Below are 27,185 nucleotides of genomic sequence, written 5' to 3'. Positions count from 1 at the left end.
CTCCATTTTGTTATATCGCCCATGATTAATTTGATTTGTGAGGCACAGCGAGGCCAGCAGTTCAGATTCAATTCCCGTACCAGCTGAGGTTAATCATGAGGGTCCCAGCTTCTCAATCTTGCCCCTCGCCTGCAGTATGATTAATCTATCACCAGTCAGCTCTTCCCCCAAAAAAGCAGCCAATGGTCACTGGGACGACAGAGACTTTACTAAATTCATCCCATGGTTTCTGCAAATATCGGCACGACTTTCCATTGGATAGACAACCCAGTCTTTCAACATGGGGGAGGCGGTGGCATAGTGGTACTATCACTGGACTAGTTAACCAGAGACCTAGAGAAATGTTCTGGAGACCCAGGTTCAAATCCCGCCACTGCAGATGGTGAAATCTGAATTCAATAAAATCTGGAATTAAAAGTCTAATGATGACCATGAAACCACCATTGTCGAGTGTCGTAAAAACCCACCTGGTTCACCAATGTCCTTTAGGAAAGGAAATCTGCCACCCTTATCTGGGTCTGAACTACATGGGACCCAGAGGTTGGGATGGAATTAGGGATGGGTAATAAATGCTGGCACAGCCAGTGATGCCCACGTCCAATGAAGAAAAAACAAGATGACAGACAGTGTGCCAGAGGTCCCCAGGAAATATGTTAATATCTGCAAAGAGACTCTTTACCCAGAACATTTCAAAAGCAGTGTGCACAGTGTCAGCATCGGATGACTCATAGATTGATTGTGGAAAACAGAAATTCATGAAGCAGATGTCAGTTGGGCATAATTGCTGCCACCTCAGGGTCAGAAGGCTAGACCTGCAAGCTGCAGGCCAGGCCAGCACCCGAGTATATAACCTGCACTATAGAACTGAAGGAGGCCGCATTATTGCTGCTGCCATCCTTTGGTTGAGGTGCCATACTCCCTTCAGGTGGTTAGTAATTACCCCATTATTAGAGAAAGATTCATGCCCTCAGGATATCACAATGAAGTTCACAGCAAATGACATAGGGCAGGATTCTCTCTACGGGCGATTCTTGGCTCGGGATGGGCCGAGCGGCCACACCAAAAAAGCCGAGTCCAGCTGGCGCCGTTCACACCTGTTCTTACCCGGCGGGACCTCAGCGTGGATGCATCCGGGGGCGGCCTGGTGGGGTGGGGGGGGGGGATCCGGCGCCCGGGGGACCTCCGCTGTGGCCTGGCCCGCGATCGGGGCCTACCAATCGGCGGGCCGGCCTCTCGGGCTGGGAGCCTCTTTTGTTCCGCGCCAGCCCCTGTAGCCCTACACCATGTTGCGTCGGGCCGGTGCGGAGAAGGGAGTCACTGCACATGCGCGGAAATCGTGCTGGTCCCACTGCGCATGTGTGCTTTGGCGCCGGTGCCACTGTGCATGCGCAGACCTGCGGCACACGTTTGACGCCGGGGATCGGCAGCTGGAGCAGCGTGGGTCGCTCCAGTGCCGTGCCGGCCCCCGGTAGGGGTCAGAATTTCATTTCTGCTCCTGAGAGCATATTGACGGCGTCGAGAAACGCGACGGCATTTACGACGGCGTCAACACTTAGCATCAGGGTCACAGAATCACGCCCAGAGTTTTGAAATCAAAATTACTGCTGTTATATAGACAAATGAATTGTCATGGATAACATTCTTCCTTGAAGAAACTTCAGCACATTGTATTGTAGAAAAAGTCTAACATATACCTAGAATAACAACAGACACTGGACATCAAGGTAACTATGTAAGCCATGCTTCCTCGGTGATAACACACAAATAAAAAAAAAATTCAGCTCCACTGTTGGAAAGAAATTCCAAGTAGCCACCAATTTTTGTGAAAGTCGTACATATATTTTTTTTAAACTTACAGGTTTGAGAACTTTGTCTTTCTTTGGCAGTAGATCCTGATCCTGAAGAAAAACATCAAAATATAATTTTAGTCAAGTTACCAAACTGAAAGTTGACATATTCAGACATGGTCCTTCCCGCCCTGCCTCAAACAATAGAAATATCAATCCTCTGACAATGAGTGAGATGTTCCACCTCACTCCGCTGGTAGGGGAGTTACCGATGATGCGGAGAATGCAGCGTTTTGATGACACATGGGAACACCAACACCTGCAAGTCCCCCTCCAAGCCACCCACCATCGTGACTTAGAAATATATCGTCATTACTTCACTGTCATGGGTCAAAATCCTTAAACTGCCTCCCTAACAGCACTGTGGGTGTACCTGTATCACTTGGACTGCAGCGGTTCAAGACGGTGGCTCACCGCATCCAAAGATGTGCGGGTTAGGGATTGGCCATAATAAATTGCCTCTTCGTGTCCAAAAGGTTAGGTGGGGTTATGGGGACAGAGTGGTCTTAAGTAGGGCTCTCATTCCAAGGGCCGGTGCGGACTCGATGGGCTGAATGACCTCAGGGGCAATTAGGGATAGGCAATAAATGCTTGCCTCACCAGCGGTACCTGCCTGCCAAGAGTGAATTTTTAAAAACTGAAATTGCAGGAATGCTCTCTGGTCTGTTAGGAGGAACTTGGACTCTGTTCCTTGACCCTACTCGGTGTCAGAACTGAGATTGGTAACCCTCAACAGCAGAATGTTGATTGGTTTTGACTGAAGCAATAATCCGATAATATTGAACCAAAATGTCGCTGACTATCTAGTGTTAAAACCTATAAACCACATCACAGAATATTTTTAATTTCCCAGGTAGTTTATTTCTATATCTTAACAGATCAAAGGGAAAAGTTCACGCTCCAACCAACTGTTACTGCAAAATCATTGAAATATTGCCAAAGCTCTTAAGATAAAATATTACATCATTATGTCGGTCGGCAAATATTTTAGTCACTGAATTATAACGGCCAATAATGTAAGGTGCCATATTAACGTTTCTTCAGAATACAGACACAATTATTCAGTTTCTTGCAAGGTAAAAACATCCCCCTGTTTCACTGTCTCCCTGATGCATGTACTATTACTAAAAAGTTAAACTATATTTTAGAAAGAACCAAAATCACATTTTATAGGTATAATTTCAGGTTTAAGAATCACCTATTAGCTTCGTAGAAGATAAATCATCAATCTATTCATTGTAAGCTATGAAGTTACTGATAACATTCAAGTGACCATTACTACGAAGGGTGATCCAGTTGCCTTGATTATAATCCTCTTTTCTTGTCCAGTGCGAATGGCATGTGAGGCGAACTCAGGAGAGACTTGAGTCCACCACTGGCCTGAGGTTCCTCCATTCTTGTCCAATGCCATTTCAGTTTTGTCAGTGCAGACAGTGACAGTCCACTTAAGATTTAAATGGCATCACCCAATGACTATACCAGTGTTGCAATGCAATATTAATGACTGGCGGGATTCTCTGCCCATTCACGCCGACGGGATTCTCCATTCCCACTGCAGTAAATGGAGTATTGACTGAGCGTCTAATTCTCAATTCTCACTGGCAGCGTAAGCAGAGTTAACTCGCAATGGAGAATCCTGGACGAATGTCTGGGAGGTGCCGTTTGGTTGGAAAAAGCTGAAGCAAGTTTAAGAAAAATATTACCTTTGCGGTTTTTCTTTCATGGGATGTGGGTTTCTGGCGGGCTAACATTTATTGCCCATCCTAATTGCCCTTGAACTAAATGGCTTGCGAGGCCATTTCAGAGGGCAGTTAAGGTCAACCCCAATTGCTGTGGGTCTGGATTCACATATAGGCCAGACAAGGTACAACGGCAGATTTCCTTCTGGAAAGATCATTGGTGAACCAAATGGGCTTTTACAATAATCGACAACAGCTGTCACTGGCACCATTATTGCGGCCAGTTTTATTAACTGAATTTAATTTTTATCAGCTGGCGTGGAGGTATTTGAACCCATGTCCCCGAAGTATTAACCTGGGCCTCTGGATTAATAATCCAATGACATTATCACTACGCCACAGTCTCCTCTATACAAACAGGCAAAACAGGCGTGTTCCCCACCCAACGTGCAAAGTGAACTTGGACGTCCCATCACCTCTTTGTCTCTCCATTTTCATACTGGTAGCCCTTCTAAACGCACCCGCACCTCCCACACCCAGTTTAAATAGAGGCTTAGATATCAGCACAAAATAGAGAGAAAGAAACTATTTATACTTTAAATTTTGCTGAAATTGTTAATTTAATTCTATCTTGTGCTCACGATTTAAAGAATGATTTTATTACACAAGTGTATGAGGTACACAAAACTCTAACCCTGCTTCTCACCATGTTAATGTCCTCAATATCTGCTTCGGAGCTTTGATCTTCCTCTTCAGCATCAGATTCAGCCTCAGCGATAGGAACATGCACGGTTAAGTGTGCATTGGCCAAGAGTCCCACTTGGTCACTTGGAGCCGGCAGGTATTTCCCTTTCTTTGTGGTAACCCCATCGAGTTTAGAACTCTCTTCTTTTCCAGTCTCTGAGTCTGTGTGGTTAAAATCAAGAGCCCCAGTTTTGGATGGAGATAAGTCATCTAATTGTTTCTCTTCCTGGTCACTTTTCTTCCTTCGTAAGATGCCGAGAACAAAGCCTTTCACAAAGTCTGTTGCCCTGGTGATCCTGTTGAGCGCAATTTGTAGGTTGTTCATTTCGGTGTCATCGTCAGGTGCTGAGAGATTATCTGCGCTGAAGGAGCTTAATAGCAAGGCCAGGAAGAGGTTCAGCACCTGCAGACAAAAATGTAGCCATCAATGATCGTAGGCTTATCATTTAATATATACAACACATAGGAAAGGGGAAAAGAATGGTTGCTTTATTGTAGCAAAAATCCTGGGGATTGACAACATAATCACCATGGAGCTTTTGCTCTATTGTCTTTCAAATGTCTTCTCTAAACCAATCGATGTTTTCCCAGTGTCATGTGAGAGTACCTTTAAGAAATGGGTGTTTAAGAAATGTACCTTAAAGAAATGGGTGTTTATCAGTGATGTCAGAGTGTGGGTGGAGCTGGGCTGTCTGTCAGCTTTTACTTTCGTTTCAGGCTGTTTGCTGCAGGGTGTGTTTTAGTTTCATTTTCAGAGCTGGATAGCTGCAGTCACAGCCAGAAGGTTTATGAGTCTCTCTCCCTATAATCTAAAGACTGTAAATCGATCCTCTGGTGATTTAAAACTAATAACTTCTCTCAGTAGTGACTTTAACCTGCTGTGCTTCTGTTAAAAAGTTTTTTTTTTAAGCCTCATGGATGTTAAAAGGACAGCTTAAGGAGTAGAACAAAAGATCAAATAACAAAGAAAAGTACAGCACAGGAACAGGCCCTTCGCCCCTCCAAGCCTGTGCCGACCATGGTGCCCGTCTAAACTAAAATCTTCTACACTTCCTGGGTCCGTATCCCTCTATTCCCATCCTATTCATGTATTTGTCAAGATGCCCCTTAAATGTCACTATCGTCCCTGCTTCCACCACCTCCTCCGGCAGCGTGTTCCAGGCACCCACTACCCTCTGTGTAAAAAACTTGCCTCGTACGTCTCCTCTAAACCTTGCCCCTCGCACCTTAAACCTATGCCCCCTAGTAATTGACCCCTCTACCCTGGGAAAAAGCCTCTGACTATCCACTCTGTCTATGCCCCTCATAATTTTGTAGACCTCTATCAGGTTGCCCCTCAATGTCCATCACTCCAGTGAGAACAAACCAAGTTTATTCAACCGCTCCTCATAGCTAATGCACTTCATACCAGGCAACATTCTGGTAAATCTATTCTGCACCCTCTCCAAAGCCGCCACATTCTTCTGGTAGTGTGGCGATCAGAATTGAACACTATACTCCAAGTGTGGCCTAACTAAGGTTCTATACAGCTGCAACATGACTTGCCAATTCTTATACTCAATGCCCCGGCCAATGAAGGCAAGCATGCCGTATGCCTGCTTGACTACCTTCTCCATCTGTGTTGCCCCTTTCAGTAACCTGTGGATCTGTATATTTACTGTGTGCATTTCTTAAAGGATAGCGAAAAGGTGAAAAATGAAACTATCTTGAAGTTGATGGGTTTTTTTTTTTCTTGGGGCGAGTTGAGTACCTTTAAGAAATGGGTGTTTACGAAATGTACCTTTAAGAAATGGGTGTTTATCAGTAAGGGAAGTTAACACGTGGCTGAAAGAGTGGTGTGGGAAAGAGGGGTTCCTTTTCATGGGACACTGGCATCAGTTTTGGGACGGGGGGACGTATACCGTTGGGATGGTATCCACGTGAACCGAGCTGGGACCAGTGTTCTGGCGAAAAGAGTAAATAGGGTGGTCAATAGGACTTTAAACTAGAGATTGGGGGGGGAAGGGAAAGTCAGGGAACCAAGAGGTGAAGTAATCAGTGGGAAGCGTAGCTGCTTAGGAATACAAAAACGCACAAAAAGACAGAACTCAGGAGAGGTTACGATAGTCCCCATCTCACAAAATATGACACAGCGTATGGAAAGGCTCAGTAAACCAATGTCCACCACACTAAGAAAACAAAAAGGGACGGTCAATAGAGAGTTAAAGGTGCTATATTTAAATGCGCGCAGTGTACGGAACAAGGTAGATGAGCTTGTGGCCCAGATTGTGACTGGCAGGTCTGATGTGGTAGGCATCACAGAGATGAGGTTGCAGGGGGTTCAGGACTGGCATTTAAACATCCAGGGATTCACAACCTATCGAAAAGACAGAGAGAAAAATAAGGAAAGAGAGGATCAAATATGAAGGTAGGCTAGCCAGTAACATTAGGAATGACAGTAAAAGTTTCTTTAAATACATTAAAAACAAACGGGAGGCAAAAGTAGACATTGGGCCACTCCAAAATGATGCTGGTAATCTAGTGATGGGAGACAAGGAAATAGCTGAGGAACTAAATAAGTACTTTGCGCCAGTCATCACAGTAGAAGACATGAGTAATATCCCAACAATTCAGGAGAGTCGGGGGCAGAGTTGAATATGGTAGCCATCACAAAGGAGAAAGTGCTAGCGAAACTAAGAGGTCTAAAAAGTGATAAATCTCCAGACCCAGATGGGCTACATCCTAGAGTTCTAAAGGAGATAGCTGAAGAAATAGCGAAGGCGTTAGTTATGATCTTTCAAAAGTCACTGAAGTCAGGGAAAGGCACAGAGGATTGGAAAATCGCTGTTGTAACCCCCCCTGTTCAAGAAGGGAACAAGAAAAAAGATGGAAAATTATAGGCCAATTAGCCTAACCTCGGTTGTTGGCAAAATTCTAGAATCCATCATTAAGGATGAGATTTCTAAATTCTTGGAAGTGCAGGGTCGGATTAGGACAAATCAGCATGGATTTAATAAGTGGAGGTCGTGCCTGACAAACCTGTTAAGAGTTCTTTGAAGAGATAACAAATAGGTTAGACCAAGGAGTGCCAATGGATGTTATCTATCTTGACTTCCAAAAGGCCTTTGATAAGGTGCCTCACGGGAGACTGCTGAGTAAAATAAGGGCCCATGGTATTCGAGGCAAGGTACTAACATGGATTGACGATTGGCTGTCAGGCAGAAGGCAGAAAGTTGGGATATAAGGTTATTTTTCGGAATGGCAACCAGTGACGAGTGGTGTCCCGCAGGGTTCAGTATTGGGGCCACAGCTGTTCTCTTTATATATTAACGATCTAGATGACGGGACTGGGGGCATTCTGGCTAAGTTTGCCGATAATACAAAGATAGGTGGAGGGGCAGGTAGTATTGAGGAGGTGGGGAGGCTGCAGAAAGACAGTTTAGGAGAGTGGTCCAAGAAATGGCTGATGAAATTCAATGTGGGCAAGTGCGAAGTCTTGTACTTTGGAAAAAAGAATAGAGGCATGGACTATTTTCTAAACGGTGACAAAATTCAGAATGCTGAAGTGCAAAGGGACTTGGGAGTCCTAGTCCAGGATCTAAAGGTAAACTTGCAGGTTGAGTCCGTAATTAAGAAAACAAATGCAGTGTTGTCATTTATCTCAAGAGGCTTGGAATATAAAAGCAGGGATGTACTTCTGAAGCTTTATAAAGCACTAGTTAGGCCCCATTTAGAATACTGTGAGCAATTTTGGGCCCCACCCCTCAGGAAGGACATACTGGCACTGGAGCGGGTCCAGTGGAGATTCACAGGGACGATCCCAGGAATGGTAGGCCTAACATACAATAAACGTCTGAGGATCCTGGGATTATATTCATTGGCGTTTAGGAGGTTGAGGGAGATCTAATAGAAACTTACAAGATAATGAATGGCTTAGATAGGGTGGACGTAGGGAAGTTGTTACCATTAGCAGGGGAGACTAGGACCCGGGGCACAGCCTTAGAATAACACTTTAGAACAGAGATGAGGAGAAATTTCTTCAGCCAGAGAGTGGTGGGTCTGTGGAATTCATTGCCACAGAGGGTGGTGAAGGCCGGGACGTTGAGTGTCTTTAAGACAGAAGTTGATAAATTCTTGATTTCTCGAGGAATTAAGGGCTATGGAGAGAGAGCGGGTAAATGGAGTTGAAAGCAGCCATGATTGAATGGTGAAGTGGACTCGATGGGCCGAATGGCCTTACTTCCGCTCCTATGTCTTATGGTCTTATGTCAGAGTGTGGATGGAGCGAGGCTGTCTGTCAGCTTTTTACTTTAGTTTTAGGCTGATTGCTGCAGGGTGTGCTTTAGTTTCGTTTTCAGAGCTAGATAGCTGCAGCCACAGCCAGAAGGCATATGAGTCTCTCTCTCTGTAATCTAAAGACTGTAAATTGATCCTTTGGTGATTTAAAACTAATAACTGCTCTCAGTAGTGACTTTAACCTGATGTGCTTCTGTTAAAAGTTTTTTTTAAAGTCTTATGGATGTTTAAAGGACAGTTTAAGGATTACTTAGTGTTGTATTCTTTGGGGGTTATATTTGAATTGATGGTTGCTAAGATGTTCACTGTATGTTTTAAAAAGGTTAACTTGAGTTCATAGAATAAACATTGTTTTGCTTTAAAAAATACTTTTCCATTTCTGCTGTACCACACCTGTAGAGTGGGCCGTGTGCTCCCCGTACCACAATCTATTAAAAGTTGTGGGTCAGGTGAACTCCATGATACACTTTGGGGTTCTCTAAACACTGGCCCATCACACCAGTTCTCTGACAGTAAGGACTAGTAAAGGATAATTAACAACCTTTTCTCCTGAGGGAAATCTATTTATTTATTATTTGGCAGGGAAGTCCAACTCGTGCCCTGACTTCAAAACCTAACTATTTTGGCCCTTAGAGCGGTCACAATTAAGTCTTCCTGCGCTCATATTGCTTTTTTTCAGGTTTGTCCTGTTTGAATTTGGTCGTGCCGGTTTCGGAAGGATTGTTGCTGAACACATCTCAAATCAAGAAATTAAAGTCAGCCAGTACAGAAATCTCTGATATATTCAAATTAATGTGAATAAGGGTTTAAGCATTGTGTTCGAGTCCCTAGACCTCCATGGCCCGTATGAAACAGGCCCACAAAGGTAAGGCCTGGGCCAAATTACAAGTATTCTTCTAATTGCAGTGCATCCCAAAGATGTGCAATACCATTATATATATTATTTTGCAATAAGCTAATGAATCCATAGATATAAGATCCAATTTGGTCTTGGTTTTCCCTCAGGAAATATGGCAGTATCTGATTAAACAGCTGTGATAAGCTTACCGGCAAATTAGCTACAGCCTTCCCTTAAAAAGCCATACTCTTTATTGAAAATGACTTTGTATATTTATTGGGCTGAAACCATTGGATGAGTTTTAAAAGACTGAACAACAACATTTCAGTGATTTAAAACAGTAGCTTCTGAGATGACTGAACATTAACACAGCTGTATCCTGCAAGTTACAACACCAATGTAAAGGAGCCAGGTTGTCTAGAAGAGCCCATCAGAGACAATCACCTGACAGAATTGTGAATGGTGCATCTCCTGACCCATTCGCAAAACATCCAGATAACACCTGTGCATTCAACTAGGTGTGGAACAAACCATTGGATGCAACTCTCCCAGCCATAATCATCCATGAACCATGCACCTGGAATCAACTCGCTATGAACATGTTTAGGTAACTGACTAGTTGGTGAGAGATGAGCATGTGATGTGGATCGATCATGTGATGAGCTAACTAACCCTCTTTTGTGTTTTAAATACAGTCTATCTGCAGACCAGATACGAGAAGAAGAGGGAACACAGAGGAGGGTGGAATCACGCCATCAGGCTCTGACTGAGATCCCGCGTGGTGCTCTCCAGCTGCACAGAGCAGTTTTCACTAGAGATCTTGAACCCCTCTGAGGAAAATAAATCAGTGGGAGGACTTTATGCTGTCACTCTGACAGGGCGGGGCCTGAGCTCTACCGAGATCGGGGCACCATCTTTAAAGGGCATCCCAATCAGCACAGATACTGAACAGCCCCCAGCATCCAAACCCCGCTCCCCCCACGTACACGTTAGGAACCCCCTCACAAGCATGTGGAGCTCCCCGCCCCTACTACAGCACAAGCCACAGAGTTCTTTCCCCACAATGCCAACATCGGGGCACCCAAGCATCAGGGTGACGCCCTCTAACTCCCACCCCTTTGCAGTTATATGGGCAACCCCCCTCTCACCCCCATCCCCCTTGTAGGCATTGTGGTGACCCACTCTCACTCTCACCTCCCTTGGAGCCATGGGGAGACCGCCCCCCCCCCCATCTCCTCCACCACAGACGCAGGAGCACACGCCCCCTCACAGGCATCAATCCTCCAAAACACACAAAAGGAGAACCCCTCCCATGGGGCTGCCCAGAGAGCCCACCCCTTGGAACTGCCCCTGCCACAGTTGGCTCTACGAGGTCGGGACTGCCAAGGGTTCCAACCTTTCAGTGCCAACCTGGCAGTGCCAACCTGTGCCAGGGGTCAGCGCCAGGGTGCTGCCTGGACATGTCCCCCCCCTCCCCCACCCATAGGAGCTATACTTACAATCTCACCGGTGAGAATAATGTTTTCCGATTCTCGCCGTATTCTCCGCCTGCGCCGCCGTTCTCTATGCCGGCGAACGCGGGCTGAAAATCGTCCTTAGACAAGGTTCCTGAGTGGGCTCTCTATCTCTCTCTCTCTCAATCCATCCTGCAAGTTTGAGCACTGCCTATTTTTCGAACAGTTATATGCTGCGGGCAGTTTCTAAATACCAAACCAGCAACTGCAGGAGATCAAATAGAAATTGTCTATCAACATCCGTAAAACATTCCAGTGCAGAATTCTGGAAAGATACTTCAGCCTAGTCTAAAATCATCCAATCTACTGAATACGATATTAATGGACCTTTTTTGGGCTGTTCAATGACTAAACCTAGTCTCCCCTTTGTAACTTGCTTAAGTGTGCAAAATCATGAATGCATTTGTTGAAGCATTTTTATTCAGATCAGGGGCGGGATTCTCCGACCCCCCGCCGGGTCGGAGAATCGCCGGGGGGTGGCGTGAATCCCGCCCCCGCCAGCTGCCGAATTCTCCGGCACCGGAAATTCGGCGGGGGCGGGAATCGCGCCACGCCGGTTGGCGCCCCCCCCCCCGGCGATTCTCTGGCCTGCGATGAGCTGAAGTCCAGCTGCTGTCATGCCAGTCCCGCCGGTGTGAAGCAAACCACATACCTTCCTGACGGGACTGGCGGCGCGGGCGGGCTCCGGGGTCCTGGGGGCGCAGGGCGATCTGGCCCCGGGGGGTGCCCCCACGGTGGCCTGACCCATGATCGGGGCCCACCGATCCGCGGGCGGGCCTGTGCCATGGGGGCACTCTTTTCCTTCCACCTCGGCCATAGCCTTCGCGATGGCCGATGCGGAGGCGACCCCCCACTGCGCATGCACGGTGATGACGTCAACAGCCGCTGATGCTCCCACGCTTGCGCGGACTTCCGCCGACAGCCGCAGTCCCTTCGGCCCATGGCTGGCGTGGCGCCAAAGGCCTTTCCCGCCGGACGGCGAGGCGCCAACCACGCCGGCGCGGGCCTAGCCCCTCAAGGGCGGCCTGACGCCGGAGTGGTTCCCGCCACTCCATCCCGCTGGGACCCCCCGCCGGGTAGGGAAGAATCCCGGCCCAGGTGTTCAGTCCAATAAATATAAAAATCAATAGTTAATTAGACAAGTTCAGGATAATTAAGGAAAGCCAGTGTGGATTAATTAAGAGAAAATCACATTTAACTAATTTTCTGGAGTATTTTGAGGTGGCAATGGAGACGGTTGATGGATTTTCAAAAAGGCATTTGATATGGTGCCGCATGAGAAAAATTTGTGACAAAAATTCTAGCTCATGGATTAAAAGGGAAAGTAGGCACTTGGATAAGAAATTATCCTGAGTGACAGGAAACATGAGGTCCCCAGGGGTCAATGTTGGGATTGTTACTTTTCCTGATATATATTAATGACCCAGGCTGTGGTGTGCAGTGCATGATTTCAAAATTTGCAGATATATGAAGATTGGACGTACTGTCAACTATGTTGAGGATAGTCTTGAACTTCACATGGATATAGACATATTGGTGGATAGCGCAAACAAGTGGCAGATGAAGTTCACTCCAGTGATGTTTCGGCAGGACGAATATGGAGAGGGAGTATAAAACAAAGACAAAAACTTGAAAGGAGAGGCAGGAACAAGGAGACCTTGGTCTTTGAGGGTAGCAGGGGACATTGAGAGAGCCCTATAGTATCCTAGATTTTATTAATAGTGACATTGAGCACGATCTGATGGCTGAGCTGCGTCCGAAAAGCAGCTTGCCAGGGTGCAGCGTGGGACTAAAAGCCGGGAAACCCGCTCAAGGGAACTATCCGTCTTGCAACGCCATACGAGATCAGGCGAGATCTCTCGAGATCTTGCGATGTAAATCCCACCCATGGGCAGGAACGATGTTTCAGCAAATCTGCATATTAGAGCGACATATTTAGTCTCACTTTAATGTGCAGATTGCCGAGGTAACCAAGGATCTATCCCCTTTGACTCGGAGACTTTGAGCGAGTGCTGTTCAACACTGATTCTCAGAAACAGGGACCAGATGGAATGGCACTCGTGGCGGTCTCCCAGGGGATCAGAGGCCCCCAAGTGCATGCCCTTTGGGCAGGGTGAAACCCTGGCACTGTTGGTGCCACCTGGGCACCCTGGCACTGCCAGTTTGGTAGAGCAAACCCGGCACCTTGCAGTGCCACCTGGGTGCCAGCCTGGCACTGCTGAGGTGTCTGGGTGGCACTGTCAGGGTGCCAGGTTGGCACCACCAAGGTGCCAAGCTGGCATCTTTTGTGTGCTGGTGATCAGGCTGGGGTGCCCTGTGTGGGTGTCGGGGTTGGGATGGGGGGTGGGCGGGAAACCTTCCCACATTGCGTTGGGACTTGAGGGGGTCGGGGTTGCTTCGGGAACCTCGGAAATTGGGGCACCATTAAAAAATTCCCCATTGAGGACCGTTATTTAACTTGAGCGCCGTTGTATAGACATGTGTTTCTAGGCACTTGGAGCACCGGGAAATACGTGGTTAAACACGTTTGCTATGAGACTTTGGGCGGGGATCTCTGGTCTCCGATCACGTTTGGCGATCGGCCGGAGAATCCCCGTTTGCACCGCGATCGGGTTGGTGCTGCTTTTGCGATGCTCCGCCCCCTCCATAACACCTCAGGGCATCACCTGTGGCCCTTCCCCGATGCTCCACCCCCGAGGGGCCGGGTTTCCGATGGGGGGGGGGGTCACACATGCTATTTATTTTTGTGGATCCGGTGTGATGGCTATGGACTGAGTCCAGTGCGGCCACAGTCGTGTGGGAGCCATTCAGCGGGCAGGGGGGCTTTGCCGGGGGCTGGGGGCACTGGTGGGGGGTGGCCCGGGGGTGGCGAGCCCGGTCAAAGGGGGGCAGTTTTTGGCAGGCTGGGTCCCCGCGCAGCCGCTGCAGGCTGCCGCCTTATGCATGTCCACGCTCCTGGCAATTCTCCGGCCGTATCCGCAGCTAACGCCGGGGGCTTTACACTCTGTGCCTGCTAGCCCCCCACCAAACAATGGATCGGTGTTGCTTTTCCGCCATTTTTTCGGGCGTAAAACGCCACTGTTTCCACGCCGGCGTCAGCACTTAGTCTTCAAATCGGAGAATCCAGCCCCTTGTAACCCTTTAGTTAACGCGCCCATTGTGTACAAAAGTACTGAGGTCTTGTTGTACTAATATAAATCACATTTGATCTCACCTAGAGTACAGCATCCAGTTCTAGGCAATTTACTTGAGGAAGGATGTGAAGCTATTGGAGAGAGTACAGAGGAGATTTGCAAGAATTATGGCCGGGATAAACAACTGCAGCTATGAGAATAGATTGGTGAGATTGGGTCTGTTTTTGAAGGCTGAGAGGAGACTTGATAGAGGTATTCAAGGTCCTGAGGGGTATGGCCAGGGCAAATAATGAGAAACTGTTTTGTCCCAAGAGTACATCAAGAGTTAGAGGGCACAGGTTCAAAATAATGGGACAAAAAGTGATGTGAGGAAAACTATTTAATCCCAGAGGGTGGCTGAAGTCTGGAACAAACTCCCTGAAAGGTGGAGGCAGGTTCGCTCAGGGTATTCAAAACGGATATGGATTGCTATCTGAAAATGAAGAATGGGCAAAGTTACAAGGATACAGCAGGCGAGTGGGAGTAGGTAGAATGTTCTTTCAGAGAGTCAGTGCAGAGGCAATGGGCCGAATGGCCTCTTTCTGCACTGCAAAGATTCTGTTACTCTTTTCCTTTGAAAGTCTTTTAGAATCCCTACAGTGCAAAGGGAAACCATTTGGCCCAAAGAGTCTGCACAGAGACTTTGAAAGAGCACTCCATCAAAGCCCACTCACCCGCCCTATCCCAATAACCCCTCAACCTAACTTACTCGTCTTTGGACACTACGGGGCAATTTATTTATTTTTATTTTTATAAATTTAGAGTACCCAATTATTTTTTTTCCAATTAAGGGGCAATTTAGCATGGCCAATTCACCTACGCTGCACATCTTTTGGTTGTGGGGGTGAGACCCACGCAGACACGGGGAGAATGTGCAAACTCCGCACGGACAGGGACGCGGGGCTGGGATCGAACTCGGGTCCTCAGCGCCGTGAGTCAGCAGTGCTAACCACTGCGCCACTGTGCCATCCTCAGTAAGAGGTAATTTAGCATGGCCAATTCACCTAACCTGCACATCTTTGGACTGTGGGAGGAAACTGGAGCTCCCAAAAGAAATCCACGCAGGCACAGGGAGAATGTGCAAACTCCACACAGTCACCCAAGGTCGGAATCGAGCCCAGGTCCCTGGCACTGTGAGGCAATAGTGCTAACCACTGTGCCACTCGTTCTAGTAAACCTGTGTGCGTATGTCTTCTACAGTCACAGGACTTAAACTGCTTAACACTCTCTGAATTGGCAAGCATACATTCTTTTGAAATAAAACCTGCTGAGGTCAATTGAGAAATGAAAAAGAGGAGAGCCATTCTACCACTTCCCACCTGACTGTAAGGCTCCTCCTGGGTGACCCAGGCTTTCACCTAATTGATGGGCTCTTCATTTGTCTATGCAAATTGTTTTCTTATGGTGCACATAGGATGTTGTTGCAGTATTGAGGATAACTGGTGCATGTTCAGCTGCACTGGCTGGTGTAGAGACAGACACAAAATGGTAAATAAATAATTATTTTTGAGCGACTGCAGGAAGTAGGATAAAAGCAAACTACTGCGATTCTGGATCTGAAACATAACAAAAATACTGGACAATCGCAGCAGGTCTGACAGCATCTGTGGAGAGAGAAGGGAACTAATTTTCAAGTCTGCATAACTCTTTGTCAAAGCTGGAGAGAACTGGAAATAGGGTCAGATTTATACTGTGGTTGGGGGGGGGGGGCATGAAGCACTGAGGTGGACAGAGGGCCAGCGATAGGTGGACATTGACAAAGATATGGTGGACAGAAAGACAAAAGGCATGTAAATGGAGTAATTAAGGCTAAGAAGGGTGCTGATAGTGGCACATTAAGAGATTAGAATGTGGACTTCCGGTGGCGGCTATGAGGGAGTAGGTCGCACATTTGGTGGCTCCTGTTTCGGACGGACTTTTGGACCTTTTCCCTGACTTTTTTGCCCTTTTGAGCGCGGAGCTGGAAAGCAATAGTACTCGGGCACTGGACCCGTACAGAATTGTATGGACCTAAACAGCAGAAGAAGTGGTTGAGTAAGGGCACAGTGGAGGCTGTGAGAGAGACCAGCATGGCTGAAGTTCAGAGCAAGGCGCTGACAGCCCAGCCCACAATGGAGCATCTGCTGCAGACTATGCAGGAGGCTTTTTGGCTCTGAAGCGTGACAACTTGGAGCCGCTTCAGAAGTCAATTGATCGGATGGGATAAAGGCTGGATGATCAGGCTGAGAAGCACCAGCAGTTGGAGAAGTCAGTGGAGGAGCAGGCTGACTTTCAAACGGTGGCGGATGTGGCAATTCAGAGGCTGAGGGACCAGCAAAAAGTGTTTCTGGAAAGGCTGGAGGACCTGGACAACAGATCTCGCCGGCAGAACGTGAGAATCGTGGGCCTCCCGGAGGGGGCAGAGGGGCTAGACGCTGCCGCGTATGTAGAGGGTATGTTTCAGAAGTTGCTGGGGAACGAGGTGTTCCCGCGCCTGCCGGTGGTGGACAGGGCACACAGAGTGCAGGTGAGGCAGCCGCGACAAGGGGGTCCCCCACGGGCGATGGTGGTCCGGTTCCACAGGTACCTGGACAAGGAGCGGGTGCTGCAATGGGCAAAGAGCACACAAAGCTGTACTTGGGACAATACCACCCTGCGCGTGTACCAAGATTTGAACGCTGAGATGGCCAGGAGGAGCGGAGGCTACAGGCAGGTGAAGGAGATACTGTATAAAAACAAGGTGAAATTCGGGCTGCTTTTTCCGGCGCGACTGTGGGTTACGTATAAGGGTCAGCACCACTATTTCGAGGAACCCGAAGAGGCGATGGACTTCGTTAAGAAGCAAGGGCTGGCCCTGAGCTCAGGATGTTCGGACTCATGTTAGAGCTTTTAAGTATATGTGGTGTCTCTCCCATTTTGGGATGTATCTTTTTTTTGTTGTTGTTGTTTTTTGCGTGCTTTTTGCATGGTGTACCTGAATATTTCCTGTTTGGGCTCTTTGCTGAGTTGGAGGTTGCTGGGGGGAATTAATAAAGAAAACAGTTAAAAGCGTTGGGTTAAAATGGATGCTTCAGGGGAACTTTGTGCAATTTTTTTCTGTGTCTGTCTGGGCAGGACTGAAGAGGGCCTGTTATTTCTTATCTCTTTTTTTCTTGTTTAACTTGAATTGTGCTGTTGTGGGGGTTGTATATGACTTGTATAGAGTGTTTGCTTAAGTAGGGCTGATCTGGGGAAGTGGTGTGGAGGGGTCGGGGGGGAGGGGTGACTGGGAACAATTGGTGGGAGACGCGCTGGCGCCGGGGCTGGGAGCCCCAGGCTAGCTGAGTGCAGCTAGTCAATGGGAGCCAAGGTAGGGGGTGTCCACACAGTTAGATTAGGGTAGGGGTTAGGTGATAGGATGGTGTTGCTAGGGGGGGGGGGGGGGGGGAGTTGTTCTGCTGTCGGGGATGGAAACTGGGCATGTAACAGTGAGGAGGTCATGGGTGGAGCCGGCCAGGAGGCGGGCCAGAGGAAACGCGACACATGGCTGGGCGGCTGGCCAAGGATGGCTGATCGGCAAAGGGGGGGGCGAAGTGCCCCCCAACCAGGCTGATCACCTGGAACGTTAGGGGGTTAAACGGGCCAGTGAAGAGGGTGCGTGTGTTTGCGCATCTGCGTGTTCTGAAGACGGACATAGTCTTGCTGCAGGAGACGCACCTGAAAATGGCAGACCAGGTTAGGTTAAGGAAGGGCTGGGTCAGTCAAGTCTTTCATTCGGGGCTTGATTCTAAGATGAGGGGGGTTGCGATCCTGATTAATAAAAGGGTACAATTTGAGGCGGATGGCACAGTCGTGGATGGGGTGGCAGATTCGTTATGGTGAGGGGTAAGCTCGAAGGGGTGAGAGTCGTCCTGGTCAGTGTGTATGCCCCTAATTGGGACGATGTGGATTTTATTAGGAGGATGCTAGGGAAGATCCCCGACTTGGACTCGCGTAAGTTGATCATGGGCGGGGACTTTAATACGGTCCTGGGCCCGAGCCTGGACCGGTCATGCTCAAGAACGGGCAGGTTGCCAGCGATTGCCAAGGAACTGAGAGGGTTCATGGAGCAAATGGGTGGAGCAGATCCCTGGAGATTTAGCCGGCCAACGGCGAGGGCCACAAGGTGTATTCCCGAAATGACTACTTTGTTGTGAGTAGGTACCTGCTGGCCGGAATGGTGGGGGCAGAATATTTGGCAATTGCCATATCGGACCATGCTTCGCACTGGGTAGACCTGCAGTTTTGTAAGGACAGATTTCAGCGCCCACCATGGAGGCTGGAAGTTGGACCACTCGCGGACAAGGTGGTGTGCGAGAGGCTGAGGAAATGCATGCAGAATTACCTGCAGGTGAACGATACTGGAGAAGGCTCGGCAGCGGTGCTCTGGGAGGCACTGAAGGCAGTGGTGAGAGGGGAGCTGGTTTAAATCCGGGCGTATAGGGACAGGACAGATAGGGCAGAGACGGACCGACTGATTAAGGAAATTCTATGGACGGACAGGAGTTACGCGGAATCCCCGAGGCCAGAGTTACTCAGGAAACGACAGAAGCTACAGGCCGAATTTGGGGTGCTGACGACAGGCAAGGCTGTAGAGCAGCTTAGAAAGGTAAAAGGTGCGATTTATGAGCATGGGGAGAAGGCCAGTAGAATGCTTGCGCAGCAACTGAGGAAGAGGGAAGCGGCCAGGGAAATAGGGAGGGTAGTGGATGGGGAAGGTAATCTAGTGGGTGATCCAGCAGGGCTGAACAAGGTCTTTAGGGACTTTTATAGGAAGCTGTACACTTCGGAATCACCCGGGGGAACGAGGTGATTCTTGGACGGACTGACCTTCCCAAGAGTGGGGAGGGGGTTGATGGACGGACTGGGGGCCCTGGTCAGGATAGAAGAGGTGTTGGGGGGCCTGAAGGTCATGCAGTCGGGTAAAACCCCGGGGTATCCGGTAGAGTTTTACAAAACCTTTGCTGGGATAGTGGGGCCGGTGATGGTCAGGGTCTTTAACGAGGCAAGAGACAGAGGGAGTTTACCCCCGACGATGTTGCAGGCCACCATCTCGCTCATTCTGAAACAGGATAAGGGCCAGGAGGCCTGTGGGTCAAACAGGCCGATCTCTTTGATTAACGTAGACGCCAAGTTACTGGCCAAGATTTTGGTGACTAGAATTGAGGACTGTGTACCGGATGTAATTGGGGAGGACCAAACCAGGTTTGTAAAGGGGAAGCAGCTGGTGGCCAACATAAGAAGGCTGCTCAACGTGATTATGATGCCCCTGGAGAGTAGGGAGGTAGAGATAGTGGTAGCCATGGATGCTGAAAAGGCTTTTGACCGGGTCGAGTGGGATTATCTGTGGGAGGTACTAGGACAGTTCGGGTTCGGGGCGGGGTTCATCGACTGGGTTAGGCTATTGTATCAGGCCCCGGAGGCGAGTGTAAGGACGCACAGGACGACATCGGAATACTTTAGACTGCACCGTGGGACAAGACAGGGCAGCCCTCGCTCCCCACTGCTGTTTGCGCTGGCCATAGAGCCGCTGGCAATTGCACTGAGAGCTTCTAGGGGCTGGAAAGGGCTGACCCGGGGGGGAGTGGAACATAGAGTCTCGTTATACGCGGATGATCTGCTGTTATATGTATCGGACCCAATGGTGGGGATGGAAGGTATTATGGCAACCCTGAGGGAATTTGCCCGGTTCTCCGGATACAAACTGAACATGGCTAAGAGCGAGTTGTTTGTAATTCAGGCGAGGGGGCAGGAGAGTAGGCTGAAGGGGTTGCCGTTCAGGCTAGTGGGGGAGAGTTTCCGATATTTGGGGATTCAGGTGGCACGGGACTGGGGCAGTTTGCATCAGCTCAACCTGTCCCGACTGGTGGAACGAGTGAGGGAGGAGGTTCGGAGGTGGGATGCCCTCCCACTGTCATTGATGGGGAGGGTGCAGACTGTTAAGATGACGATTCTCCCGCGGTTCTTGTTTGTTTTTCAGTGTCTCCCCATCTTTATCCCGCGGTCCTTCTTTAAGAGGCTGAATAAAATTAATTATTCTGGGATTTGTATGGGCAGGGAAGTCCACGCGGGTGAAGAGGGTGATGCTTGAAAGGAACCGAGGAGAAGGGGGGCTGGCGTTGCCGAACTTCAGCAACTATTACTGGACGGCCAACATAGCGATGATAAGGAAATGGATGGTGGGTGCGGGTCGATTCGGGAGCGGATGGAGGCTGCTTCGTGCAGGGGCACTAGCTTAGCAGTCCTGGTCATGGCGCCTCTGCCGCTTTCGCCGGCACGGTACTCCACTAGCCTGATAGTGGTGGCAGCTTTTCGGATCTGGGGCCAGTGGAGGAGGCATGTAGGGGAGGTAAGAGCATCGGTGTGGACCCCAATCTGCGGCAACCACCGATATGCCCCGGGGTACATGGACGGGGGGTTTCGACTGTGGAGGAGGGTGGGGGTTGTGAGGATGGGGGATCTGTTCCTGGAAGGGAGCTTCCCGAGCATGAGCGCGCTGGAGGAGAAGTTTGGGCTGATGAGAGAGAACGACTTTAGATACTTGCAGGTGAGGGATTTTGTACGCAGACTGGTGCCGTCCTTCCCATGTCTCCCGCCGAAGGGGAGGCAGGACGGGGTAGTTTCTAGGGGAGAGGTGAGAGAGGGTAGAGTTTCAGACGTCCACAAGGAGCTAATGAGAGCTGAGGATACGCAGACCGAGGACCTGAAGCTTAAGTGGGAGGAGGAGCTCGGGGGGGAAGCTGGAGGACGGTATTTGGGCAGAAGCCCTGAGCAGAGTAAACACGATCGCAACTTGCGCCAGGCTCAGCCTGATCCAATTTAAGGTCGCATGACGGTGGCCCGGATGAGCAGATTCTTTGGGCTGGAGGACAAGTGTGCTAGATGCACCGGAGGGCCGGCTAACCATGTACACATGTTCTGGTCGTGCCCTAAACTCGGTGGGGTATTGGCAGGGACTCGCAGATGTCATGTCCCGGGTGTTGAAAACTGGGGTGGTAATGAGCCCGGAGGTGGCAATCTTTGGGGTTTCGGAGGACCCGGGAGTCCAGGAAGAGAGGGAGGCCAATGTTCTGGCCTTTGCTTCCCTGGTATCCCGGCGCCGAATACTGTTAGCATGGAGGGACTCAAAGCCACGAGGGCTGAGGTATGGCTATCGGACATGGCGAGCTTTCTTGGGCTAGAGAAAGTCAAGTTCGCCTTGAGAGGTTTGCTACTAGGGTTCGCCCGAAGGTGGCAGCCATTTATTGACTTCTTCGCAGAAGAGTAAGCGTCAGCAGCAGGGGGAGGGGGGCGGGGGTTCGTGTGGAGTTTGCACATTCTCCCTGTGTTTGCGTGGGTTTCGCCTCCACAACCCAAAGATGTGCAGCTAGGTGGACTGGCCACGCTAAATTGCCCCTTAATTGGAAAAAATGAATTGGGTACTCTAAATATATTTTTAGAAAAAGAGAATAGAATATGTGAATGGCAGAACAAACGTGAGCAATGTGTCAAATGGCAAACAAGGAACAGGGAACAGATGGCCCAAAAGGGGTGGGGGGAGGAGGGGACAATGGTGAGAGAAAAACAGATCAATGGAAGAAATGAAAATAAATTGATAGAAATAAAAGCGGAGTGAAGGTGGAGGGGAGAGTTCACCGTCTGAAGTTATTGAACTCAGTGTTAAGTCCAGAAGGCTGTAACGTGCCTAATCGGAAGATGAGATGCTGTTCCTCCAGTTTGTGCTGTGCTTCACTGGAATATTTCAGTGGCCAAGGACGAACATGTGGGCGTGAGAGCTGGACGGCGAATTGAAATGGCAAGCGACAGGAAGGTCTGGGTCCTGCTTGCGGATGGATCCAAGGAGTTCTGCAAAGTGGTCACCCAGTTTGCGTTTATCTCTCCAATGTAGAGTAGACTGTATTGGGAACAGCAAATGCAATAGACCAGATTGAAGGAGGTGCAGGTGAAGGGCTGCCTCACTTGAAGAGAGTGTTTAGGCCCTGGGATGGTGAGGGGGGAAGAGGTAAAAGGGCAGCTATTACACCTTCTGCGATTGAATGGGAAGGTGCCATGGGAAGAGGGTGAGGTGTTCGGGGCAGGGGGAGGGGGGGTGATGACCCCATGCTGCCTTGGGGCTACCCAACAAAAGTTCCACAGTGCAGCCACCACAGTGGGATTGGCCTCCTCAGCTAACAACGTAGTCTGTACCAGGCTTGGGATGACAAGCGATAAATAACATTTGTGCTACATTTGTGACAGGCAATGAGCAACTTTAATAAGAGAAAATCCAACCTGCTACTCTCAGGATTTAACAGCATCCCACTGATTGAACCCTGCATGATCAACATCCTAGGGGATTACCATTGGCTGCAAACAACCAGATCTGCCACACAAATACTGTGGCTACAACAGCAGGTCAGAGGCTGGGATTTCTGTGATGAGTATCAACTCTTCAGACCTCAATGTCTTCTCAGCACCCACAGAGCCCAAGTCAGCAGTGTAATGGAACACTCTCCACTTGCCTGGATGAGCCCATCGCCAACCAAATCAAGATACACATCCAAGACAAGGCAACCCACTTTTTGACACCTCTTCCACCACCTTAAACTTTCAATCCTCCAGAACCAGTATGCAGTTTCAACAGTATGCACCATCTACAAAATGCACTGTAGCAATTTGCCAATGCTCCTTTCACAGAACATTCCGAATATTCAGCCTTTATCACCGAGACAAACAAGGGTATCAGGCACACAAAATCACCACCCCTTTCACGTGCCCCTCCAAGTCACACTGATTGCAAAATATGCTGCTGTTCCTTCATCATCACTTCATTAAAACCATGGAACTCCTTCCCGAAGAGCACAGCGGAACTATTCACACAGCAATGACTCCAGTGGTTTAAGAAGGCAATTCACCATCACCTTTCCAAGGGCAATTAGGGAAGGGCAAAAACTGCTGGCCTAACCAGCGATGTCTACACCTGATGAACAAATAGTAAAAGACAATCATGCCAGTTTCGAATGGGATGCAGGTGAGGGCAACTTACTGCAGCATGGCAATGAGGCCTGGGACTTCTCAAGGTAGACTAGCGAGCAGAACCATATAACTGAGAAATAAAGGGCAGGATTCTCCAGTCCCCCAGCCACGTGTTTCTTGGCAGTATGCCGTTCGCTGGCAGCGGGATTCTCTTTTCCCGCCACTTGTCAATGGGATTTCCCATTGAAGATTTGCCATGCCACCGGGAAACCTGTGGGCAAGAGTGCGAAGGAAAAGAGAATCCCAACGACTGGAGAAGTCCGGCCAAAATCTACCTGCACTTTCTAAAAGTAAAGCACTTCAAGTATAGTAAAGCAGTAATTTGAAGTTACACTAGCCAATGAAAGAAAGTAATGTGTATTATTGCGTACAGTGTATCATAAGGTTTTAAATACAGCAAACATGCATAATGGTGTGCTAAAGGAAAACAAGTGTAGTATGAAGATAACTAAATAGCAGCCGATATTTCTATTTATCCACTACAGGCATGTTAAGTACCAATGTACTGATTGATAGAGAAGCCAATTCCCCAGAGAATACCCTCTCTTGAACCCTGCCGAGCAGAAGACATTCCAAGGGCATGATTAAATTCCTGCTGACTCTTATGGAATCCAAATGGAACCAGAGACGTAGGCTCATGCATTTCCTTCATCCTTGGCAATACTTGCAATACATCGGTCACCTATTTCACAGACTGTAGACTAACGGCCCCATCTGATAAACCTCCTGCACACAACCTATATCTGGGGTGCAATCGTAGATTTGTTTTCAATTTACTTTCCATTTATTTATTTTCTGAAGTTGAAATGAATTGGAGACCATATCAACAGTGACACAAAAGTATGCAGCTCTTTGGCTCATATTATGTGAGTCAGACACAAGCCTTAAATAAATCACTTGCATCATATCCGTAAACATTTATGTTTAGCCACAGCGTCAAGCCAGTCACAAGTAGCTGTCATATTTAAGACACTAGATTTTCAGGAAGAATCACAATATTACACTTGACATCGGTCATGTCCTTTTAAATCCCATGTTTCAGTGTGAAATGCATCATCAGAGTTAAATTGTAATGTGTAAGCTTGCCTAACACAAGAAGCTGCACATGAAGGACAAATTACTAAACCGTGGCATATATGGCACCTTGTCATTATGACAACTGAATTAACATGCTAAGCTCCGTGGTTCCCTTCCCTGATTATGCCCAATACGTGGGAGAATGAAAACAAAACATCATGGTTCTCGGTACAAGGTCAGAAAAAGAGTTCTCCCCAATGAGAATGTGGGTGCTCAAGAAAGTAACAGAACTTGATACTGAGACAGACTTTGATGCTGGCACTGAACTGGAAGGATAATTAGCACTTTTACTAGGCTAGGGAAGGTTTAAGTTTCATGGGGCTTAGCTGGATTTTGACTAAATTGAACTCTTGGATTGATATTATTTTCAGCTATTAGTTCATTTGTAAAAAATAATTTTCTCACGTCTACGATATGCCTCCTGTTGTTTTGAAGACATCTTTTGTGCTCATTAAGGTGAAACCTTACTGGAATGTTTCCCACAGGTATTTTTCCAACTTCATAATGCTGCCAGGGACCCTCACCTGCCAGGGATGGCATATCATTATTTCAAGCGCAAGTCAGAAAACTATCCCTCTTGGATTACCACAGAGCGTGCTTAAGTCAGGTTCAGCATGGGAAATGTTACGCTCAATCTATCAGGCCTCATAAACATGATAAATATGTTTTGGCTCTTGACAAAACAACCCGAACACCAATGCGATTATCTTTTGAGTTTTTAAACCGTCATCTTCATGTCTCTCTGAGTGAGATTTATCAATTTCGTGACCAAATTAAGGGTCGCATATTGGGAGAAAAATGATGCTCAGGGCAAAGGCTGATCAGAACTCTTGGAGCTGGCAACAGAATGAGAATCTTCACTTTCCATTAGGGGTCTTGACTGACATGAATTTCAGGGTGAAATTCAACTACGATGTGGGCAGGAAATGGGTGGTAGCAAATCAACCATTATACAACCCACCTGATGGAAGGCAATTGAAAGAAAATATAAGGCAGAGGTCGAAGTTTTCCAGCTCTTCCCGCCCAGCAGGGTCTTCCGGTCCCGCCGATGGTGATTCCCCACCAGGGGTTCCTAGGCGGCGAAGGGTGCAAACAACGGGAAACCCCGTCAGAAGCGGTGGGACAAGAAGATGCTGCCACCGGCCACCCCTGCTGCCAGGGGTGGGTGGAACCCTGCCCAGTGTGTAGAAGAGGTGGCTGATTGTCGACCAGCTGCTTTGCACATGCACACCCTGGGGGAGTCACACACCAGTTCCTATTGGACATGAATGTGTCCCTTTGATTTGGTTTAAACCCAGGCCCGAGAATCATTAAGAACCATGTGCAGACACCATTTATTATCTAATTCCTCTATGCTACAACTTTGCATGTTGTGATATTTTCATAGAGCGTCACAAAATAAATTCATAATTAGGCTAAAATTACATTATAGCGAACAAGAAACTGGTTGAGTATATTAATACAAGTAAATATTTTGATAATATTCTTTGCCTGTTGTGTATGCAACCAGTAAGAAACCTCTAAATCTACACAAATAAGTGTTCCAGTAAGTGTTTATTTTGTTCCTCCTTTTCATTGTCCAGCAATCCAAACTGGACAACAACAACCTATATTTATATTGCACATTTAGCGTATTAAAGTATCCCAACGCGCTTCACAGGAGCATTTCAAAACAAAGTATGGCACTGAGCTACATATGGAGATATTAGGTCAGTTGGCTAAAATTTGGTCGAAGAGGTATAGGTTTAAAGGAATGTCTCAAAGCAGGAAAGTGAGGCGGAGAAGCGAAGTGGTAGAGGGGGAATAAGCCACAGCTTCAGGTCTTGGAAAATGAAGCAACGACAAAGAATGATGGAGAGATTAATGTTGGACGTGCACACCAGACCAGAACAGCTTCTTTGTGCGAGTAAGTAAATGAACTGACTCCCACATTATTGCATTGCTATTTCTAAGGCACTTCTGGAAATAACCGTCCTTTAGAAAAGGTTGCTGGCACTTTGTTGTAACTGAAGTACAGTGATGTGAAGTTTATACCTAAACTACCTTGTATTTGTATACAATCTTAAAGGTAGAAAAATTTTGCAAGGTGCTTCACAAAATAGTTACAAACCCAAATAAGGACATATTAGCAATTAGCAGTTGAGTTTTATGCTGGATTTTAAGAGAGGAAAGGGAAAGCTGAGAGGCTGAGAGAATTCCGAAGAATTGGGCCCAGGCAGCTAAAGCACATGTTTTCATGGCTAGGTTTTCCTGGAGCAAGTTGCATCAATGACTCCGAAGTGGAGATGGTCGATAACTTTAAGTTCCTGGGGGTCACCATCACCAACAGTCTGTCCTGGTCCACTCACATTGATGCAATAGTCAAGAAAGGCCAACAATGTCTCTATTTCCTACGGAAGCTAAAGAAATTAGGCATATCTGCATCGATTCTCACAGACTTCTACAGATAAGTCATAGACAGAATCCTATCCAGCTGCATCACAGCTTGGTTTGGCAACTGCTCGGCCCAAGATCGCAAGAAGCTTCAGGGTGTGGTGAAGTCAGCCTGACGCATCACACAAGCTTGCCACCCTCACATTGTCTACACCTCCCGCTGCCTCAGGAAGGCAGACAGCATTATCAGAGACCCCTCCCACCCCTGCTTTGCCTTCTTCCAGACCCTTCCATCAGGCAGAAGATACAGGAGTCTGAAGACCCGCACATCCAGACATAGAAACAGCTTCTTCCCCACAGCTACTAGACTCCTCAACGACTCTCCCTCAAACTGATCTGTTCCCTGTAAGAACACTATTCACAACGCCTTATGCTGCTGTTCATCATGTGTTGTTTTGTTTGGCCCCTTGTTCCGCAACCAACTGTAACCAATCACTGTTTGTCGATGTAAGATTTGTCAATGTACTCTGTTGAACATTCTTTTTTTGTCCACTAGGTACTCACTGTGTACGTTCTCTTGGCCGCAGAAAAATACTTTTCACTATACTTCGGTACATGTGACAACAAATCAAATCAAATCAAATCAGTCTTTC

The 27,185-nt window shown here is 48.0% G+C and overlaps 1 protein-coding gene across 2 annotated transcripts in view; it reads right to left on the bottom strand.

The window, feature by feature from the left end:
• Positions 1-27,185, bottom strand: part of LOC140398395 (sodium channel protein type 4 subunit alpha-like) — a 352,602-nt gene that overhangs the window by 108,355 nt on the left and 217,062 nt on the right. For both annotated transcript variants that reach the window (XM_072487039.1, XM_072487038.1), the window contains 2 exons: positions 4,233-4,673; positions 1,857-1,898 (listed from right to left, as the gene is read on the bottom strand). In XM_072487039.1, coding sequence (XP_072343140.1) covers positions 1,857-1,898; positions 4,233-4,673 — 483 coding nt within the window. The remainder of the gene's footprint in view (positions 1-1,856; positions 1,899-4,232; positions 4,674-27,185) is intronic.

The sequence above is a fragment of the Scyliorhinus torazame genome, chromosome 21 (assembly GCF_047496885.1).
Source record: "Scyliorhinus torazame isolate Kashiwa2021f chromosome 21, sScyTor2.1, whole genome shotgun sequence".
In the NCBI taxonomy this organism is placed as follows: Eukaryota; Metazoa; Chordata; class Chondrichthyes; order Carcharhiniformes; family Scyliorhinidae; genus Scyliorhinus; species Scyliorhinus torazame.
The sequence above is the reverse complement of the archived record's forward strand: the minus strand, read 5'-3'. Positions and strand labels throughout refer to the sequence as shown.